This window comes from Sminthopsis crassicaudata, chromosome 2 (genome assembly GCF_048593235.1).
Source record: "Sminthopsis crassicaudata isolate SCR6 chromosome 2, ASM4859323v1, whole genome shotgun sequence".
In the NCBI taxonomy this organism is placed as follows: domain Eukaryota; kingdom Metazoa; phylum Chordata; class Mammalia; order Dasyuromorphia; family Dasyuridae; genus Sminthopsis; species Sminthopsis crassicaudata.
The window spans coordinates 382752531-382774893 of record NC_133618.1 but is presented as its reverse complement, the minus strand read 5'-3'; the positions used below and the strand labels follow the sequence as shown (position 1 = coordinate 382774893).

General features: G+C 33.4%; 1 protein-coding gene across 13 annotated transcripts in view; it reads left to right on the top strand.

Moving 5' to 3' along the window:
* PAPOLA (poly(A) polymerase alpha) overlaps positions 1–22363 on the top strand; it is a 68511-nt gene that overhangs the window by 6403 nt on the left and 39745 nt on the right. For 12 of the 13 annotated variants that reach the window (XR_012486624.1, XR_012486623.1, XR_012486622.1 and 9 more), the window contains exons 2-6: positions 8826–8999; positions 13949–14015; positions 16644–16725; positions 18479–18588; positions 18891–18944. Coding sequence is in view for 7 of the 13 variants with exons in the window: in XM_074291353.1 (XP_074147454.1) it covers positions 8826–8999; positions 13949–14015; positions 16644–16725; positions 18479–18588; positions 18891–18944 (487 nt within the window). In the remaining 6 variants the exon portion in view is untranslated. The remainder of the gene's footprint in view (positions 1–8825; positions 9000–13948; positions 14016–16643; positions 16726–18478; positions 18589–18890; positions 18945–22363) is intronic. The other variant, XM_074291355.1, reaches the window with a different exon arrangement.

The window sequence follows — 22363 nt, the reverse complement described above, 5'->3', positions numbered from 1 at the left end:
TAGCTGATTGGCTATTTGGAGGGGGGTTGTGTATGTGCATTTTACACACAACTCTCATTTCTCTCTAGAGAATATAAAGAGTAGTAACCATTTTTTTTTGTGTATTTGCTTAGCACAGAGAAGCACATTATGTACAAGACTTGAGTTAAAGCATTCCCTAGGGTAATTATCTATGATCATATGATTGCTTGACTCCAAAAAAACTCAGATCTTAAATATTAGCTAAATTTTGCATGAAAGTTGCATTATTTTTGGTAGGACTGATATGTGTGTTTTGTATGTATATATATTTTATATATATATGTAATTCCATTTAGACATGCTAATTTAAGAATAGCACAAACCTTTTTTTAACGTACTTTTAGAAGAGTGGTTCTGTGTTAACTTGTTTACATCCTTTATGGCTAACTGGAATTAAGACTTCAAAAAACCAAAATGTTTAGTTCAGCTTTTTCAAAGTTGAAAAGAAAAAAACAACACTTTTATTAGGATATGGAAAATAGTAAAAAGATATTCTTTTGCTAACTAATAAATCCAAACATGGAAACATAGAATTCTTTTTTAAGTAGGCTTATATTTTGGGAATATAATTTTTAAAAAATTCAATATTAGTTATATCCAAAGTAGCAATCAGTGGAATTTCTCTATATTAATGAAGTAATAGGTCCTAATCTGTTATAATATTGTGAACAGGTCTTGATCTCCCAGATAAGAAAGTTTAAAAAAAAAAAAAAACCTTCCTACCCAGTGCAGATAAGCAATAATTTTATAATTTAGAGTTTAGAGTAGTGATGGTTTAACTGCTTTCTCTAGGTTAAGACTTGAATTCAGCTGGCTTGATTTTGTCTGGCTCTATCCACAACACCATACTGCCTCATTATCAATAATATCACTTTCCATTTTGTATACATTTTAGTTCTTTATCTTGACAAGTGTAGATATAGATATTAAATATAGGCCTTTAAAAAATTAAATCTGGATATTAATATAGAATCTAAATAGGGCCTATTATAAGTACAACATTTCAACCTATGTCTATATTTTACCAGAGATCTAATTTTAAGCTTGTAGAATATTTTAAAATTAATTAACATTCACATTTTTCTTTATTTAATAAATGAGAATACTCAAAAGAGATTTACTTATCCAGTGTTATAATTTGGTGACTTTAAATGTTTTTGAGGGCTTCATTGTGTCAAGTCTTTAAATAGTATGATCAAGCTCATAGAACTATACCTTTGAATTGATCTTTTTTTTTTTTTTTTTGATTTATTAATCATTACTCTGTTGTATAGAATGGTAAGAAAATGGTAATGCTAAGCAAGGCTCTTTTGTGGAAAAGGGATTACTTGCTCTACTTGAACCAGGAAAGAGCAGAAGTAGAATCAGTAACTGGAGAGACAGTTTAAGCTTTATTTAAGGAAATGGACCTATCAAGTAATGGAACTGACTACCTGAAGAAGCCCGGAAATTTTTAGAGGACATTCCTGCTCATGTATAGTTTGGGTCACATGGCTCTTAAGATATCTTCGGAGTTAAGTCTTTGACACTGGTCATCACCCTTTTCTGGATACTCTTTCTTCTAGATTTCCAATTTTTTTGATTGCTTCTCCTTAGTCTCTGGTTGGATAGTCATCTAGGTTACACTCCCTAACTATAAGGAGCTCCTACTGCTCTCTCCTGGGCCCTCTTTTTTTCTCTATTATCTCTTTATTATCTTGTTTGGTGATCTCAACTCCTATGGCTTCTTTCCTACTAGATGATTGACAGGACCATATAACCACCCCATATCTCTCATGAGCTCTGATCTCACACCATTAAGCTGCCTTTTGGCCATTTTGAACTAGATGTCTTATAAACATCTTGATTTCGATATGTTCAAAACAATTTATTCCCCCCCCCCCAAATATTCTCCCTATCTCAAATGCATTCTTTTACTGTTGAAACACCACCATTCTCCTAGTTACCTTGACTTAACCATCATGCCATCTTCAGTCCCCTGTCTCATCCTGCATGTCAATCTGTTGCCAAATGTGTCATTTCTGATATGTTTGCTGTCCACTCACATGCCTTATACTGGTTCAAACCCTCATTAACCCACACTGCCTTTTAGGTGGTCTCCAGTCTTAGCTTTCCATACTCAGTAGCCAAAGTAATATAAAAAATTATTTTTAATTTGTGGAATAAAACAAGTATTCCCATTGCATGTATACTATGGAAATAAGCAGACAATTGCACGTGAAACTGCGATTCTTATTTTGTAAAATTTGATGTACCTTTTAAATATAAATATCATGTAAGAGCATGTGATGGCACTGAAATTGTTTAATTCTGTGATAAGGTAAACATTGAATATCCTTGATACTTTTGTATTAGACCTATCAAGTTTATAGAAGCAATACATTTCAGTTTTTGAAATAATTTTTGAGTATAAGATATATAATATTGATAGTGTAAATAAGCAAAAAAATTTTTTTGTATTAATTAAAAATTGTATATTGATAGCCATGAACTGAAATTGTAAAAGAAAAAAAAAAAAAAGCACAAGGGAAAGTAAAAGAAAAAAGTCTTAATGGTTTGCTTCTTTGCTCTTACTAGTGCCCTATTGTATTTATTGGGGTTGAATGCTCTCAAGCATTCTTGGCTTCTTAATAATTGTTTCCAACTCCTAACTATCACAAAAAAGTGCAACCATAGACGTTTTGAAAACTGGTTTCCTAGAGCTATAATCCTAGTAGTAATGAAGTCTTAGTTCAAAAGACATTTTAGGCTCAAAATTTTTTTTTTTTTTAAATTTTATAATTACAAAATTTTTTTTTTACAGTATATATGCATGGGTAATTTTTTTTATAACATTATCCCTTGTACATTTTACACATGTTACAGTATAACCTACATACAATATATGTGTGTAAATCCAATTTTCTTGTTGCACGTTAAATATTAGATTCCGAAGATATAAGTAACTTGGGTAGATAGACAATAGTGCTAACAATTTACATCCACTTCCCAGTGTTCCTTCTCTGGGTGTAGTTGTTTCTGTCCATCATTGATCAACTGGAAGTGAGTTGGATCTTCTTTATGTTGAAGATGTCCACTTCCATCAGAATACATCTTCATATAGCATTATTGAAATTTACAGTGATCTTCTGGTTCTGTTCATTTCACTCAGCATCAGTTCATGTAAGTCTCTCCAAACTTTTCTGTATTCATCCTGCTGGTCATTTCTTACAGAGCAATAATATTCCATAACCTTCGTATACCATAATTTAAAACCCAATCATTCTCCAATTGATGGACATCCATTCATCTTCCAGTTTCTAGCCACTACGAAAAGGGCTGCCACAAACATTTTGGCACAATCAGGTCCCTTTCCCCTCTTTAGTATTTCTTTGGGATTTAAGCCCAATAGCAGGCTCAAAATTTTTAATGACAATTGTGTAAGGAATAATTAATTCATTCAGTCCCTGTAAGAAAAGATTCCAATAGCTCAATCTAGAAATCAAGATGCTCTGTTATCCAGCAGGCTTTTTTTAGTTTTCCAGCTTGTCTTTTCAGCTTCTTTATCTTCCTATGTTCCCTTGTACTTTCACAACATTCAAACCAAACAATACTACTATTTCCCAGTCTTCTTTCCTGTATTAATAAATCTTCATTGCTTTTCTTTTTCCTTTGCCCCTCCCCTATATTTTTGTTGAAATCCTTCCCAGCTGTAATATCAGCTTTATGAAACCTCCTCCTTATTCTCTTCTCCCTTCAAATATACCTCCCTTCAAAATATGCGTCCCTTTCCATAACTCCTACTTAAATGACATTTTATTACATTCTATTTTGTGTATGGGTTTAATCCAACTGTTCCCTCCTCTCCCCCTCACCATCTTTGGTTTCTTTGTTGCCATGCCTATTTCTTTTAAATTCTACATCTCTGGCCTGTGTTATTAGCATTCTAGAATGTTGGGGGTAGGAGGTTCATTTTTGGTTCATTTTTAAATTGTCCTCATTCTGGATTCACTCTTAGCTGATTTTTGCATGACCTTGTTATATTTCTCAATTTCTTTAAGCTGTTTTATCTTTCTGTTTCTTAGTTTTTTATGGGACAGTACTGCTTATAATCTTGCTGTATCCTCTGAAATTTATCAGCTTATTTAAAAACAATGTCTACTTTGGCTATAGTATATTTCTTAGTTTTCAATGGCATCAAGATGTTTCTGCCTCAGAGAAAATTTAAAGAAAAACTCGGTTGATTATTTCATTTCTTTTTGGTGTCATCAGCTCATTTAAATTGAAATTGTTTTAAGAGTGCATGCAGTTTCTCGTTTTTAATTTTTCTGGTTTAATGTTTTGATCTTTGTGCTACCACCAGTAGATTGACTATACTCAGAAGCTCATTCAGGAAAATTCATTAATGAGTGGCTTTCTTTCTCTTAAAATTTATTCCATGTTATGATGATGTTGGGTGTTTGTCATGTCTCATGCCTTCTGAAGCTGACAGATTCTCTTCCTTTCTTCTCAGGCATATTTTTTAGTTTGTCTTCACATTTACCAGTTTTATGTTTTAAGCCCCAGAAAATCAAAATAAAATTTGATTTTGATTTAATCTGGAGGGCCTTGTTCAAGTCTTATTACCCCTACCTTACATCTAAGTGGTGCAGTGGATAGAGCACCCTGAGCTTGGAATCCAGAGACTCAAAAAGCTTCACAAGTTTAAATTCAGCCAGACACATATTTGCTGAATGACCCTAGAAAAGTCATTTAATCTTGCTTGCCTTTTTTCCCTTTTTTTTATTAACTGAGCTAGAAAATTGCAAACCCCAATTGGCATTATGAAGAGTCAGACAAAACTGAAAATGACTCCGGCAACAGTATGTAGTTGCTCATTTGTATTAAATTTTGAAATGTTTGCTCCTTTTGTAATGGTAGTTTTTGCTATATTAGCAAAATATACAAATGTTTAAAAACATTGCCACCCCAATAATAGAATGGATGTCGTTCAGTTTGCTAGTTCACCCAAGTTTTCAAGGAGTTGGAACTAAAATTATGCCATCCATTTTTTTTCCATTTCACACCCCAAAAAGATTCCATTTCTCTTGATAAAATTTTTTAATCAAATTTTAAAAATTGAAAATACTTTGAAAGGTTATGTTTAGGCATTGGTTGGTATTTCTTGAAAGTAAGTACTAGAATCTGTTATCAAAGAAATACTTTAAAAAAAAAGAAAATATACTGATTCTGTGGACAGCCCAAGAGATACTGGTATTTTTTTAATTTTACGAAAAAGCAAGGGAGAAGTCCCTTTTTATTGAGTTAACTTTATGGGTTAAGAGTCAAATAAGTCAGGTAAGCTGTTGTAATGTCCTCAACATAGTCTACTGATCCATTTACGCATATGATAGTATTCTATGTGGTGAGAATTGTATATATTGATAAAATATATAACCTGGATTCAAGTCTTGATTTGCCATTTACTTCTGTGACTTTGGGCAAATTACTTACCCTCTCTAGGCCTTGTCTTTATTTAAATGTAGGACTTGGATTAGATGTCCTCTGTCCCTTGTTCTATATCTATTTGTAGTTGAGAGTCAGGATAGAGTTGGATAGAGTTAAGAAGTCCTACTGTATTGAACCGATGCTGAGTGAAGTGAGTAGAACCAGAACAATGTAATTGTGCAGTGATCAACTATAATAGTTCTCCTTGGCAATACAGTGATCCAAAACAATTCCAATAGACTGCAGATGGAAAGTGCCATCCTCCTCCAGAGAAAAAACTATGGAGTCTGAATATGTATGGAAGCATACTATTTTCAGGTTTTTTTTTTTTTTTCTTGTGGTTTTTCCCTCTTGTCCTGTTTTTTCTTTCACAACATGACTAATATGGAAATAATGCTTAAAATGATTGTACATGTATAACCTATATCAGATTGGTTGCAGTTTCGGAAAGAAGGGGTGAGGGATGTAGGGAAGAACAAAAAAAAATTTGGAACTCTGAATTCTTACAAAAATGAATGTTGAAAACAGTCTTTACGTATAATTGGGATAAAAAGATCCAGTGTATATCATGACTATGGGCAAGTCATTCAGTATTAAATACCTTGCATGTGCTGGGCACTATGCTAGACCTTATTTTGTGATGCAGAGAAAGGTAAAATATAGTTCCTGTTCTCAAGGAGCTTACAATCTAATGGGAAAGACATCATGCAGATAACTGTGTACAGATAAGCTATGGACAAGATTATTTGGAAATAAACAGGGAATGGGAAAGATTTACCTGGTATCAAATACACATACTCATTGAAGCCCATACCAGAATAAAACATAATTGGGAAACATTTGACAAAAATACAATAAAACATAGATAATTGTCTTATAGATTAGTCTTAAGATAAACATATGGCTTGCAAAAATCCTTAAGTATAGTTTAGTGGTCACTATTTTTTTTTTTTTTTTTTTTTTTTTTTTTTTAATTTGAAACCACTGCTGTAGAGGAGGGGATTTTAGGGACTTTTAAAGAAAGCCAGAAGATGGAAATGAGGAGGGGGGAGAGCAATCAAGGTATGGAGAACAGTTAGTGAAAATAACTTCAAAGGAGACCAGTGTCAGCATTTATTAAGTGTCTTTAGTTCCATGTAGTATGCCTAGTATTAGCTATACAAAGATTAAAAATGAACAGTCCCTCAATAAGCATAAGAACAGTCAAGGTCAGTATGATACAGTACCCACTTTGGAGTCAAGGATCAGGAACTCAGACCTTACCTCTGTCTGGTAGTGTTCTGCAGTCTTGCCTCAGTTTTCTACACGTCCTTTGAGGATCTTGTGTTTTTAACAAAAAATATAAGAACAAGATAATTTACACTATTATGGGGAGGAGGGGAGAATTTGGAGGGAGGTCTCTCAAAGGCACCTCTCATTGCCCCAGGCAGCTCTCTGACTTTAAGTTAATAATAAACTGTGTATTTGAGTTTTCCTTACATGGTGAAACTATACATATGAATCAAATAGTAATAACAAAGTCAAGCTCTGCTTTTTTAGTGTACCTGATTATTAATATCTTCATTATGGAAGCTAGAAAGACTTGATTGGTCATAGACATACTACAACATGTTTTAATTTGAAGTAGCAACTTTAAAGGTAATGTGGATAACCGACTAGTAATTTTATCAGTTTAATTTTTTTCTCCCTGAAGACATTAAAGAAACAGTAGCAGATGTTGTGGGAAGTTAACCTGCCTTTTTGAATTGTTGAATTTCTTTCAGTTAATTACTTTTGAGGAGGGGCTCTCTCCCTCCACCTTGAATATAAAATTTAAAATTCAGAAATGGTAGAATGTTTTTAAATATACACCCCAAAACCAGTGGATACTTTGAAAAGGCCAGTTTTTTTTTGTTCATTCAAATATAAAATATAGGTAGATAGCTAAATATAAGAATTATTGTTGAAGTTTTATTTAGATATAAAAAATTCATTCTGAAAGGCAATTTAAATGAGAGTTATTGGAGATATTGTACATTTTGAGATAAAGAAAGAAGTTGAAGTTTTAGATAAGCTTTTATTTAAAGTTGAGAACATTAATGCACTTTCTGAGCAAAACAGATGAAATATGGTGGAACATGGCCTTTCTACTATAAACTAAAACAAAGTCTCAAAAAAAAGTACTCAAAAATAAGTTTCAAAACCTCAGGATACTGGCTGTATCTTGGGAAGTGTTAATAATTTAATTATTAATATCATTACTTTTAATGTTTATTATAAATATTGTAATTTTTTATTAATATAATGTCAGAGATTATATTAATAATGTACTGGATTAATACCACAAAGTCATATAGTCAGTAGTGCTTTTACTTATAAATATTATTCTGATAGTTCTTGAAAAAAAAGTATGAATCAAGCTCTGTGAATCAAGGATTATCTTCACTGTGATAAGTTTTTGCATCATAGTATACTTTCCATTAAAAAATTATATATCAAAGAAATCACTGTCAACCAACTCAATTCACCCAACTTAGTCCTAAGTGATGTTTGATTTTTTATAAATAAATCCAGTTCTGTTTACAATTAAGTTCTGAAGGCATTTCCAAAAGAGAAGTTCAAAAAATTCTTTGAGGTAAAGTATTGGTAAAGATGTTTTATTTCCCAAGGATTTCTTTGAAGGGGCCACCACTTTTGGGGTCGTACTTTAAGCTGGAAATTTGGAAGGGTAAAGAGAATTGCCAGTGGAACTGTGATGTTACATATGTGAATATTCTTTTTAGTAATGCAGATTATGATATTTTATTACTGAGGATTGCAGTTTTGTTTTGCTTTTATTTTAACTATTTTTTTCCCTACACAATTTAGATCTTGAGCAGTATCCAGGGAATCTTTTGTTATTTGGGCAAAAATGACATAACATTAAGGGAACAAATTTTGGCTTTTTAGAGTTCTTGGTTCAAGTAAAAGAAACACTGTTATATAACAGCCTGAAGAATTTCAAGGATAGTGGCAAAAATTTTCTCAGGATGTAAGGATTCATCTAGATAATATTTTAGTTTTTAAAATATTTATCAAACTTATGAGTTTTTAATTAAATTTCCTTTTTCCCTCCTTGTAACAGTTGGTTCATTATTTTAGAACTTCAAATTGGGAGGAAATAGGATTTTTCTTATTTTGTCTTTTATCACTTGTTTTCTTATATTGTTATCAAGTAAATTAGTATTTTTATAATACTAGTAAGAATCAATTATCTCTTAACTTGGTTTTGGATTACACAAAACATTCTCTAGTCATGCATGTTTGTTACAAAATAGTAGAAATTTTTTGCAGTAATTTTATCTAATTACATTTATTAGTCCAGTTACAACCCAGGGATCACAACAAACACAACCGCCACAGAAGCATTATGGCATTACCTCTCCCATCAGTTTAGCGGCCCCCAAAGAGACAGACTGCATACTCACACAGAAACTAATTGAAACCCTAAAGCCCTTTGGGGTTTTTGAAGAGGAAGAGGAACTGCAGCGCAGGTAAGTGAATTTACTTTTTCTAAGTATTGCTTATTAGAAAAATTAATTTTTACACAGGAAATATTTTTCTAAATTGTGTTACTTTCTTCCTTTTCTCCAAATCTAGGTCACTTATTCATGTTTAAGTTCCAGTTTCATATCAGTCATGCTTTGTGTTCTTCCTTTCTCCATCTTCCCTTGTCTCTTTTCATCTTCCTCCTCAAAAAACAAACTTGAGTTTTATCAGGTGTTTTGGCTTGCTTCTTCCTGTAAAGGAGCAGAATTGTAATTGCCTGGTGACTTTCCCTCCAAGTGAATACTGAGAAATCAAAGAAAGAGGGGATTACACCAATTTAGTTATTTATGGGTTTTATTAAGGTTGTTAATTGGGAGAGTTTACTCATACTCAACAGAGACCATTCTCCTGGGGTGGCTGTAAGCCAAAGCAATATCATGGATCTTCTCATCAACCCAGGGCTAGGCTAGGTATCATTTAGAAAGAGAACAAAGAAAGCATTTAGTGCCCCAGGCCACATGCAAGTTTTCCTATTGGATTGTTGGAACATCTTTTGCTGATTACATTTATTCAAGATAGTTTAAATTCTTCCCTGGAAAGTCATAAATCATATACCTACTCAGGCTACTCTTGTACACTCCCCCTTATGACCTGCTCATCCAATCTTTCTGATAATATCTTATTCAAAGTTGCCTAAGCAGTGGTGGTTTGTTAACATGGAAGAAGCAGAGTTTCCTACCAGTGAATACAAGTAAAATCCAAAGCAACAATACCATACAAAGACATGTAGTCATACAACATATACCACTAAGAAAACTGCCCTTTTTCCTTTCATAGCAATTTTATAGAAATTTCTATCTCATACACACACACACACACACACACACAAAATTTTCTTTCATTTTACCCCTAAGGACATTAAAAAGAAGAAACAATACCATTTGGTGATTAGTGGGAGAAATAGATATCTAAATTTAACTTGTTCAGAAATTCAGCTAGCTTGGGAGACAAATTCAGAGACAAAGGTTTGAGCAATTCTACAACCCAATGAGGTTGATTCAGAATGGTATTAGAATCATTTGCAAAATGGATGATCATTTGATTTTTCTCAATTTACTCTTGTCAAGGGGAGACTTTCCACAATTTTCCCGGATCAGTTAATATAAGAATAGGAAAACTGATCAATCATTGTACAATCATAACTAAAATGTCTAAAACCTTGGACTAATTTTAGAGGGGAAATTTTCATGACATCAAAATAACTGAGAAAACAAGTCTTTAAATAGATATTTCAAGTCAGTTAAATATAATCAACTCATTTCTTCTTGGATCTCAAAAGTATCTTGCAAGTTGTCTCTGAAAACATTTTTGGCAGTCTTGAAAATTTCTTGTACTCGGGGATAATTCTTTAGTAGATTTGCTTCTCTCATTCTAAGTTACTTGTAGACACTCCTCAAAAGTTTCTGCCAAAATCCTTTATAAAATACATCTCAAAAATTTTGTTACAGCCTCTGAAATTTTATTTCTCCTATTACTGGTTCATATGATAAAGACTGATTTAAATCTTGTGGCTCTAATCTTAACAACAGAGCTAAAAGAATATTCAATTAGAAACCCATAGTTCACTTGAGACAAGAGAATTTATATTTTTTACATACCCCGTTAGAATCATTTACATTTGACATGTAATTGTCTGATCTTGTTTTCTTAAAAAGTTTTCTTTTTAGTTTTTTTAGGAGGGTCAAATGCTATTGAGGATGAGCATGACTTTACAAAAGATTTGGGCCTAAACATATAGATACACTTAGTTGATTTTGAGTTGTATACAGAGAACTGGATATTAAATTGTTAACCTGTGGTAAAACATGTTCAACTATTACAGATACTTAAATGGAATGAATATTATGCCAATATTACTCTTCACTGTGATGACTGCTGGTACTGAAATTCTGTTCCTTAAGAGGTTTCTGGCTTTAATCTTATAAATTAATAGATTAATATTTTTATCTAGTTATTTCCATAGCATTCAGAAAGATTGAAATATTTCAGGGACTTAAATCTTACACATAATTATGTAAGTATTAGTAGATTGATGACAAGTACAAATAACTTATTTAAATGTTTGGAATAGGGGATGATTACCACATTGAGATTGAAAGCAATTCCATCTTATATAATTGTATTGTGTTCATATCCTCTACCTACTATTTGCTCTGATTATAGAAATTTGCTATAAAAGAAAAAAAACATAATTAAAGCAGTATTATCTGGTCCTTCAGGGCACAGAATCACTCAACACATGTAGGAAGATGAAGGGCCTTTAACCAGATAAAAGACAAAATTGACAGTAACAATTCAGTCTTATAACCAGTCTTGTTTAAATGTAAATTACACCACAGGGAAATTGAACCTATGGTATGCTAAAGTCATCTTCTTGTTAGCCCAGATACAGATCTCTACCTGTAAAAATGCAAGATTACATTCCCTCCAATTATCTTAGTGCATATCTTTGCAATGGTGGATTACTGATTTGATTTGCCAGAGAACTTAATTTAATACCTTAATTTAAAAAGTACTATTAGTTATAACCCCAAAAGCTTTTACCTCAACTGGCAAATTTAATTAATCATAGCTTAAGGCCAGGTAAACAATTATTTTCACTTTTATGGAGTTATAGTAAGCAGTAAAAATTTGCCAGGATTTACTCAGAATCTCTCTCTAACACACACTTAAAATCTTTAGCTTGTTTTTCTTCTGAAGTTCAAACTCATTGGGTTGTAAAGACAACAAAACTTGTAAATTATCAGTAACCCAATTTCATTGTTTAGGAATTCCATAAAGAAGATCTTTTCACAGAGCTGGTAGTCTTTCTTAAACAGATGGTTTCAGTTTTTTTTTTTTTTCCAGTTTTTTGATAAAAGAGAATCTTCAAGTTCTTTTGTATTTTTTCCTCACACAGTAATTATCAATTTCTCTTTACTCCCATTTCCCTTTTTAAAAAATTTTTTCTTATTAAGTAATGGACCTAATTGGCAGGATTTTTTCTTGCACAATTATAGCTCACCTGGGAGTTTTAGGAAGACTTGGGCTTTCCCCTCCTTTTCTCTTAAATAGGTTTGTCTTTTCATGAACCAGGAAAGAGTTAATAATATAGGCAGGCAATTTAGTGTCAAGTTTAATTTTTTTTTCCTAAAACTTCAATGGCCTGCATTCCAAACTCATCTTTCTATAATCAGTAAGGTAATCTTCTCTAGATGAAACCAATAAATATGTCATTCTAGGATGCCATCCTAATTTCCTTAAAATCTAAAAGAATATTAATCCAATTAATTGCTAGCATTTATTTTCAACATTTGTAAAAACATTCAAACTACAATATAGATGTATAGATGTAAAAATAAAAGTTTCACATGCCCCCCCCCCCCTTTTTTTTTTTTTTAATCTGTCTTACATATTCTAGAATCTGGACACAAGTTGGGAATGTAAAGGTAGAGAAAAAAATTTCTAGAGGTTTCCATCAGTTAACAAGGCATAGAAGGATTTGCCAGCAAAAATTTTCCCCATTATTAAAATATTTCACCTTGCTTGCCTTACTAGGTATTTCTAGAGATCATGCTATTTATCACACATGTACAAATACAGACTGCCTGAGAAATTAATAACCTTTTGAAACTTTGCCAGTCTTGTTTTTTTGCATATTCTAATATGATAATTCCTTTATCAAGCATATTCCAGACAGTCTTCCCTTTACTGAGATTTTTCTCTGCTCCCTGTTCCTCTGTGTGCAGTCAGAAAAGGAGGAAGGGATGACTTCAGGGAGAGGAAATTTTTTGTCTTATGATACAGAGGGCAATTGCCATTTGTAGGTCTCTCTTTATCTTTGCCTAGATTTATAATCTCGAAAGCAATATAAAACATCCAGCATATGAAATTACTCTGAAGACCCAACAAGGTACAAGTCAGTATGTATTTACCAGACAGCCCTTTATTGGTATGGTTTAGGCCATAGGTAACCAAGCTGGAATTCCTCTCTTGCATGTCTACCAGAATGAGAATGAGAATGGCCAGTATTCCTTCTGAGGAAGCCTTACTTCCCAAGCCCAAATTAGTATCCTGTCAACTGTACCAAATGTTAGGAGGTGAAATTTGTTTTGCTCTAATTATAGCAATTGCAGTGACATACTCTCCAAGAGAATGAGATACCAAATAAAGGGGCACTGATGACAATTTTGTTATAGTTTTCATTGAGGTTAATTAGTTTAAATGGGAGAGCTTACTCAGAAGAGGCCATTTGTTCTGGGTGGCAGCAGGACAACCCTGGGCCAGTTCAGATATTATAGACACAGAACAAAGAAGAATAGTTCAAAGTCACATGCAAATTTTCCCATGAGATCGTTGGAACTTTTTTGGTTGATTAAATTTAATCAAGATAGTTTATATTCTATGGAAAGTCATAGGTTATGTTTCCACTCTGGCTGCCTTTGTATACTCCCAAGAAATTCCCCCCCCCTTTTTTTTTTTTTAAATGGTTTGTGTATAGTTAAGAATTTGAGGAGAAATGGAGAACTTTGTGTACTACTTTATGATGTAACAGTCACTTAGAATGGGGCTTCTTAAATTTTCCACTTGTACCACTTTTCACTCGTGACCCTTTGTATATAGGTATGTAGAATAGACATGCTAATCAAAACACCGAAAATAAATCTAAAATTTATTTTAAAACAATTCTTTGGTATACATATAATTTTACCATTTATAAAAGATAAAAGCAAATTTGCATACTAATGATATAGCCTAGACATCAGAGAATACAAGTCCATACATTTGTTATTGAAATGATTTAGCTATGAAAAAGCTTTTTGGCATTTATTTTATTGATTTTATTATTGATGATATTGAATGATGAACATGTAAATAAATGATAACAGAAAAATGTTAAATGTTTTCTCAACAGGATTTTAATTTTGGGAAAATTAAATAACCTGGTAAAAGAATGGATACGGGAAATCAGTGAAAGCAAGGTATGGAAATTTTAAGACTTAGAGGTGGAATAGTAGCAATAAGCTTTGTTCTATTAGTCAGATTGAACAGACTTGTAAAACACTTAACTAAATTGGAGATAAAAAATTCTGTAATGGTTAGTACATTTTAGATTGTTGATATAAAGATTTATAACTAGGTTGTTACGAATATAAAATCTTAAAACTTTTGCTTAAGAAATTAGATACATTCGGCAGGTAGGTGGCGCAGTGGATAGACAAATCACTTAACCCCAGCCTCAGAAAAAAAAGAAATTAGATACATGTTTGTTTACTGCATTTCAGAATTTAAACTCATTTCTTGCTTTGATGTACCTGGCTTCAAACAATAGCTGTGTTGTAGAAAAGTTATATGAAAGTGGGGGAATTGCTATTCAAACCAAGCCTTCAATCTTCCTTTTATGAAGTAATTTCTAATGTGAATAATTCTTATTATATTTTATATGTTTGTATTTCCATCTCTCTCTTTTTTTTCCCCCTGAGGCTGGGGTTAAGTAACTTGCCCAGGGTCACACAGCTAGGAAGTGTTAAGTGTCTGAGATCACATTTGAACTCAGGTCGTCCTGAATTCAAGGCTGGTGCTCTATCCCCACTTAGCTGCCTCCATTTCCATCTCTTTTAATGAGATTACAAAGAATTGTACTGCTTTTAAATTTTAGGATTATTTATCAATTGATTTTAGACAGTCTTTTAGAGTTATAGTTGCCTAACTTATAAATTATTAGCTGTTTTCCTTTTGATCCAATTAGAAAATTATTTGTTGAGTAACCAAAGCTGGGACAGTGTACGCATTCATCAATCTTAATTCTTTTCTCACTACAGGACATTTTATTCATACAATCAGTGATTGTATGGTTAATGCTGGTTAATTTCTTGAGGTAGCTTACCTATTCTATAGCTTTATTACAAAAATGAAGACCTAGAATAGTATCTCAAAAGGGCTATAACAGATATGACTTCAGAAGGGCCAGGAAGTTTTTTAAGGTACATTATGGATAACTGAAATAAACATCTTATCTTTGTTTCTATTGTTGCTAACTATATAATTGACTCCATTCCATACTCAGAACATGAGGTGGCAAGTGCATATGCTTAATGTTTATGTTGCCTTATTCTTACAGATGTTTTGAAACACACTTGTAGATATTTCTAATGCCTTAAATTTAATTTTTTATTTCATACTTTTGCAGTGAAGTATGCTAAAAGACTAATGGGGGAGACAGCATACAAACAACAAACAATAGTATGATTGGAGATAATAAATAAAGATGCAATTGACAAAGATGAATTGCAGATGAAACTTGGAAGGAAGCTGGGAAGTTAGGAAGCAAAGTGAAATTTTAAAATAATTGTTGGAAAGTAAGGAGAATTGGTAGATCAGCCTTTGGTTTTAAAATAATTCCCATTGGAAGAAATGTCAGTGTACAGAAGAAACATCATTGTGTATATTAATGCAATGCACATATTCCCCTCCATATGGTAAAACACCTCCCCAATTCTTTATTTATATAAGTGGATCATTCCACTTATCTCTGCATAAAGCAGTTTTAGCCTGCTGGAGTAAGGGGGCTGGCAAATCGTTCAAAAGGGTTCCATGGATAGAGAATTGAGAACAGGAGAAAGAGAATACATAGAGGCCAAGGGACAAACATGGTAATAACCCAAACTGAGATGGATGGAAGACAGATCTGTGGGAGCCTGACTTTTGGATGGGTGGGGCAAAGGATTCTCAGTTCTGGGAATCTCAAGCCACAGGCAGCCATTGGTAACAGTCTCCATGCTTATCAGTTCTTCTGCTTTTAACTTAGGAGGCTTTTTTGTTTTGTTTGCTTTTTTGGATGAGAGTAGGAGATGATAGTGTTGAACCAAGGGGGAGGAAGGGGGAGAGGCCTGGGCGGAGAGCACACAGTAGTGTATGATAAAGTTTAATATAGTTTTTTTTTTGGGGGGGATTTGTTTATCTTTTAGACTTCTTTTGGTAAAGTTGTATTTGCTTAATATTGATTTGCATAAAGCAAAAGCTTTATGTCTATACGCACATATACATAAAACATGTACATCTATACAGAAAAGCGGAGTAGAGAGGGAAGAAGGGGAAGGATAAAGGAAAATATAGAGCACATTCATTTTGTAGGCTGTGCATAAAAGAATTATTAAAAGACTTGTACCTTGATGCATTTATTTTCTTTTTAGTCATTTGATAATGTAATTTCAGTTATTACATCATTCTTATGGAAGGAGTTGGTCTGCATTATAGTTTTATCTTTGTAGTAAAAGATGGAGAATGTTGTCATTTTAAAAATGAATATTGCAGTCATTAAGGAGGATGTATATATGTATGGATTTGTATGTGTTATGGTATGGGCCTTCATTCACAAGCCTAATAAATTAGAGGCTGTATCTTAAATATGAGATTTCTGAAAGTTTTTGAAAGTTAGCTTGTGAAGGCTATATCTATTTATAGAGCTTACACAATTTGTAGGAGCCCTGAAGACCTTTCAGATCCAAGTCTGTTCAAAACATTTTTGGTATTTCTTTGGAAAATAAAAATCAAAAATGTTTTCAGTCTTCTACATTTGAAGGATAACCTTTTGTCTTTTGTTTTAATAGAATCTTCCACAGTCTGTAATTGAAAATGTTGGAGGAAAAATTTTTACATTTGGATCCTACAGATTAGGAGTTCATACAAAAGGTAAAAGGTTTTTTTGTTTGTTTGTTTGTTTTATTTACTTGGGGACAATTTTATTATATTTGTATTAGGGATTGTTTTTGTTGGTTGGGGGAGAGGGGAAGAATGTCACTTTTTCCCTGCATGTCATAGTAGGGATTTCAGTGAGACAAAGGGAAATTTATAATTGGTAGTTTCCAAATTGGTAGAGGTGAGTGTTTTTCAGGATCATCCCTTTTATACTTTGCGTCCCACCAACAATATTCCCTTTGCTCAACTTGGAAGGGATGAGGGAAAAGGACATAATGATTGATGTTTTGTCATTGCCATTAGCCATTCATCTGTATTAATTGGATACCTGCTATGTCCACAATACATAGTGTTATAGTTTATTATAAAATCTTGTGATTTAGGTACTTGAGAGAGTTGAGAGGAGGAGCTATTGTGGAGCAACTAGAAATAGAGAAGGAGGAGTCCTTTGTAGGCTCTATTTATGGGGAAAACTTTTGTGGAAAAAGGCATTCTATTCTGTTCTGATCCAGAAATATTGAAAGCATGTGAGGATTTCAATCTCAGTGTTGGTAGGTAAGTAAATAGTTTAGACAGTAGTCAGTATATCTGGAGCTGGTCTTCACATTTAGAGATGAGGAAACTAAAGTCCAGTGTGGTTAAGTGACTTGCCTACGGCCACCTGGGCAGTAAGCATTAGAAGTGGGATTTGAGGGGCAGCTAGGTGGCGCAGTGGATAGAGCACCAGCCCTGAATTCAGGAGGACTAGAGTTCAAATTTGATCTCAGACACTTAACACTTCCTAGCTGTGTGACCCTGGGCAAGTCACTTAACCCTAGCTTCAGGAAAAAAAAAAGTGGAATTTGAACTTTATATCTAGTTTCAGAGCTAGTTCTCCTGTGCTAAGGAGGTGATATCACTTGAATAAAGAGTTGGGATTGAGAGTAGTGAAAAGTAACAAATCATTAAGAACATTGAATGAAAGTAATTTCTAGCTTGTTTTCTGGTTTTTGATGATGATTATCTAAAACAGTTTTTCCCCTAGTGGCATCATTTATCAGTCATTCCTCACTTCTGTAGGAGGCAACCTATGTCTTTTAAGAAGAGGCAATGATTGAAAAGCTGGTGATCATTAATATTGTGAGGTAGTGATTTTTTTTTTTTTTTTTTTTAATGTGATGTAGATAGACATCAGCTTAGGAGTCAAAAAGTTTTAGGTTCAAGTTCTTCTGTCTCAAAATGGATTTGTGACCCTCACAGATTATTTACTCTCCCAGTGTCTCAAGTATCTCTCTTAAGGACTTTAAAGTTGCAGAATGCTATGTATTTTACATTGAGGGAAATGTCTCCCTTACTAAAGTGAAATCATGAGTTTGTATCAGTGTCATATTAGCCTCCTACTCTTGAGCAGTGTTTATGGGGGGAGAGGCAGAGAATGAATTTTGATGATTAGGCTCATGCTTAGTTATGCATGTACAGTGATACTGTAATGAGGCAGTACATAATCCTGAAAATCCTAATTATTCAAAAGTTTTCTATGGTCTTAGTGTTAAAATTTTATATTTCTTTGAAAAATTCTGACCCATGTCAAATGGAATGCAATTAACTATATTAGGGAAAAACATTTTTGTCATGAACTCCTTTGGCTGTCTTTGAAATCTACAGAGTAATGTTTTTAAATTAACAAATTCCAGATTGAAAATGCTTGATCTAGAGAGTTCCATTCCCTTGAGTGCTGTCTGCAATTTGATGAATTTATTTCTTTTAGGTGCTGATATTGATGCATTGTGTGTTGCACCAAGACATGTTGACCGAAGTGACTTTTTCACCTCATTCTATGAAAAATTGAAGCTACAGGAAGAAGTAAAAGACTTAAGGGTAAAGTTTAATGCATCTATTAATTTGGTGAATTTTATCATTTTTAGAAGGGATAGAAGATTTCAGTCATAGATTAGTAATATAAGATTTTTTGAGTAATTGTAGTTATGTTTCTAGCTATGTGAACTAATAGTTAAAATATAAAGCAGTGTTATAGTTCTATCTTTCCCTAGGATTGTTTCTCTCCTCCCCCTCTCCCCAAAGAATTATTTTACTTAATATGAACATATTGCTGAAATTTAATTACCATGGTAATATGAATATAGTTTTCTAGGTACTAAAATTTTTCAATTTGGTTTCAGGCTGTTGAAGAGGCGTTTGTACCAGTTATCAAGCTATGTTTTGATGGTATAGAGGTAAAATAAAATCTTTAATTCCACCTTGCCTCTTTGTAACATAATTATAATAATTGACTGTGGAACCTGTTTAAGGAGAATAGGATTAATGAACTGGGTGGTTATGCGCATTAACTTTTTCCTGCCAGGTATAGGAGTTATTTGAGATGGTTGGTAGCAGTGGTGGTCTTTTTTGTTGAGGCAATTGCCTCAACAAAACAAACAAACAAACAAACAAAAAAACAACTTGGCCAGGGTCACAGAGTTAGAAAACGTTAAGTGGCTAAGCTCAAATTTGAACTTGGGTTCTCTTTACTTCAGGGCTGGTGTTTTATCTTCTGTGCCACCTAGCTGCCCCTGTCTTACGCTATTCTTATATTTTTATTATCTAGTACCTTTATGATCTCATCTTGAGGAGCACTCCTTTCAGTAATACAAATTACAACTTATGTGTTCCATTTTACAGTTGAGTAAATTGACTTGCCAAGGTTGTCCGATGTCTTGAGGCCAAATTTGATTTTAAGTTTTTCTGACTCTAGACCCAATTCTCTATTGACTGTAGTACCATGTAGCTGCCCTTTTGCATCAAAGATACTTTTTTTATATATGTAATAGACTCAATCTTTTTTCCCCCAGACTTTCTTTGACGTTCTTCACTTGATTGTACCATATTTTACTCTGTTCATACCATTACATACGTACTTTTCCATTGCCCATTGTATGGTGAACATCAAGAGCTTCACTATATTAGGTTCCAGATAATAGCATTATAAAGACAACAGTGAGGTACTTTTTGCCCTCAGAGAGCTTATATTTTATTGATATCTCATGACTTTTTAGAGACTATAATGTATGAAAGGAAAAAAATCAGAGCAAAAGGGAAAAGTAGTGGGAGAGGTGAACATAGCATGTGTTGATTTACATTCATTGTCCTTAGAGCTTTTTCTGAATGCAGATGGCATTTTTTTTTTTTTTTTAACAGCATTATCCCTTGTACTTCTTTTATGAATTTTCCCTTCCCTCCCTCTACCCCCTCCCCTAGATGACAGGCAGTTCCATACATGTTAAATGTGTTACAGTATATCCTAGATACAATATATGTGTGTAAAACCAAATTTCTTGTTGCACGGTAAGAATTAGGTTCAGAAGGTAAAAGTAACCTGGGTAGAAAGACTAGTGCAAAAAGTTTACACTCAATTCCCAATGTTCCTTCACTGGTGTAGCTGATTCTGTCCATCATTGATCAACTGGAGTTGAATTAGATATCCACTTCAATCAGAATACAGCAGGTGGCATTTTCTTTCCACAAAGTGTATTGGGATTGCTTTGGATCATTGAACTGCTTAGAAAGAACTTAAGCCTTTCATACTTGATCATCACATATTCTTGCTGCTGTTGGTATACAGTGGATTCCTACTTCTGCTTGTTTCGCTCAGCATCCAAGCCTTTTTATAATCAGCTTGTTCATCATTTTTTTATAGAACAATAATATTCCATTACCTTCATGTACCACAGCTTGTTCAGCCATTCTTCTATTAATGGACATCTATTCATTTTCCAATTATTTGCTACCACAAAAAGAATTGCAAACATTTTTGAACACGTGGGTCTTTTTCCCTCCTTTATGATTTCCTTAGGAATACAGACTGAATACAGTACTCACATACTCCTTGCCGGGTCAAAGGGTATATGCAAGGGTAGCTAGGTGGCACAGTGGATAGAGCACCAGCCTTGAATTCAGGAGGACCGGAGTTCAAATCTGGTTTCAGACACTTAATATTTCCTAGCTGTGTGACCCTGGGAAAGTCACTTAACCCCAGCCTCAAAAAAAAAAGTACATGCAGAGTTAAAACAGGTTTGTTAAACTCTGGCCAGAAATCATATAATAGGAAAGTTCAGTTGGTTGCATTGTTTCTAAACTAAAAAATTTTTTCTTCTTATGTTGGCAAACTTCCAACTTGTACACTTCTCTTATCCCTGTGATTGCTAATTCCTTAGCTTCATAAGAATTACTTCCTCATTCCTTATTCCCATCCACCTCAGCTCTAGACCTTTCTATATGCCAATCCAGCTCTACTCACTCTTTGCATTGTCTTTTAGAACTCTTTACCATAATTCAACAGGTATACTATATATACCTTGCAATTCTTCCTTGACAGTTCATTTCTGCCTTTTAGCATTTATTTACTTAAACCTGGTTTGCCTGGAATAATATTGTATCCCTTTTTATCCTTTTCAGTTATATTTTCTCATGCAATAGAAACCACAAGTTCCTAGATTGATATTTGGAATATTCTTTGCTCCCACTGCTGTTTACAGTTCTACTGTTGCTATTTAGTCTCTTTAAGTTCATACTATCCAAATTTATCACCCAATCTATATCCTTGTGTCTATCTACTAGCCCTACCTAGTTATCCTTCATTTCTCAGTGTCTTCAGTTCCTTCATTACAGACTTTTTTGTCATACCGAGTCCCACTTACAATATAGGATATCAATTTAAATGTTGCTGTTCCCTCACATCTTCTAATTTCCCAGTTCCTCAAGTCTATTCAACTTATTTGTATGCTTTAACTCTTCCAGTTACAAAATTGGTCTCACCTATGATCTTGCCATCACTCGTAGTTCCATTTCTGTCATCAAGAACTCTGCAGTTCTTGTATTGAATCTCCTGCCATTCCAACTCAGTCCAGTGCCTTATTCTTGCCTAAATCTATTGTCTTTACTGTGTCAGTTTTGCCTCCCTTCATTACTTGCCCAGGTCATCCTTTTTGTTCTGGGTACATTCTCTTCCCAGTGTCAATTCTGCAATATTTTATATGCTTGGTTCTCTTTCTGTCTTAACTGAATTGCAACTCGTACCTTGTTAGTCCAATCTTATCCTACATTCCTACCTATCTGTGTAACTAGACTAACAGTTATGCAACCTTGCTAAATTAAAAATTCTAAAGAATGGGAAGATATCAAACCAAAACTTCTTCCATCCAGAATTTTTATTAAATTATGTAGGACAAGTGTTCAAATGTGTTTGTGACATCTATTTATACTTCCAAAATAATGTTCTTGGTTGGAAATTTCTGTATTGGACAGGATTTTAGAGGTGGGAAATCATTAGGAATACTCAATAGTTTTACTCTTTAAATAATGTTTTTAACTATTATTCACTTTATACTAAAATTAGATGTATTAGGAAGAATTTAATAGTGGCAATACACATGAGATTGTATTTCTCAGCTATCCAACACATATTAGGGTGCCATACCAGAGTCCTTCTAGGATAATAGGTTTTCTACTGTAACCTATGATTTTCATTAGTTGTAATAGGAGGAACTAAAACGTGCTTATTGTGACTTAAGTAGTATGTTTCAGGGGTTGAACATGACTGACTTCCATACTAATCTTCTAGGTATTAGTTATGTGTACACTATTTTATTTCGTTTTT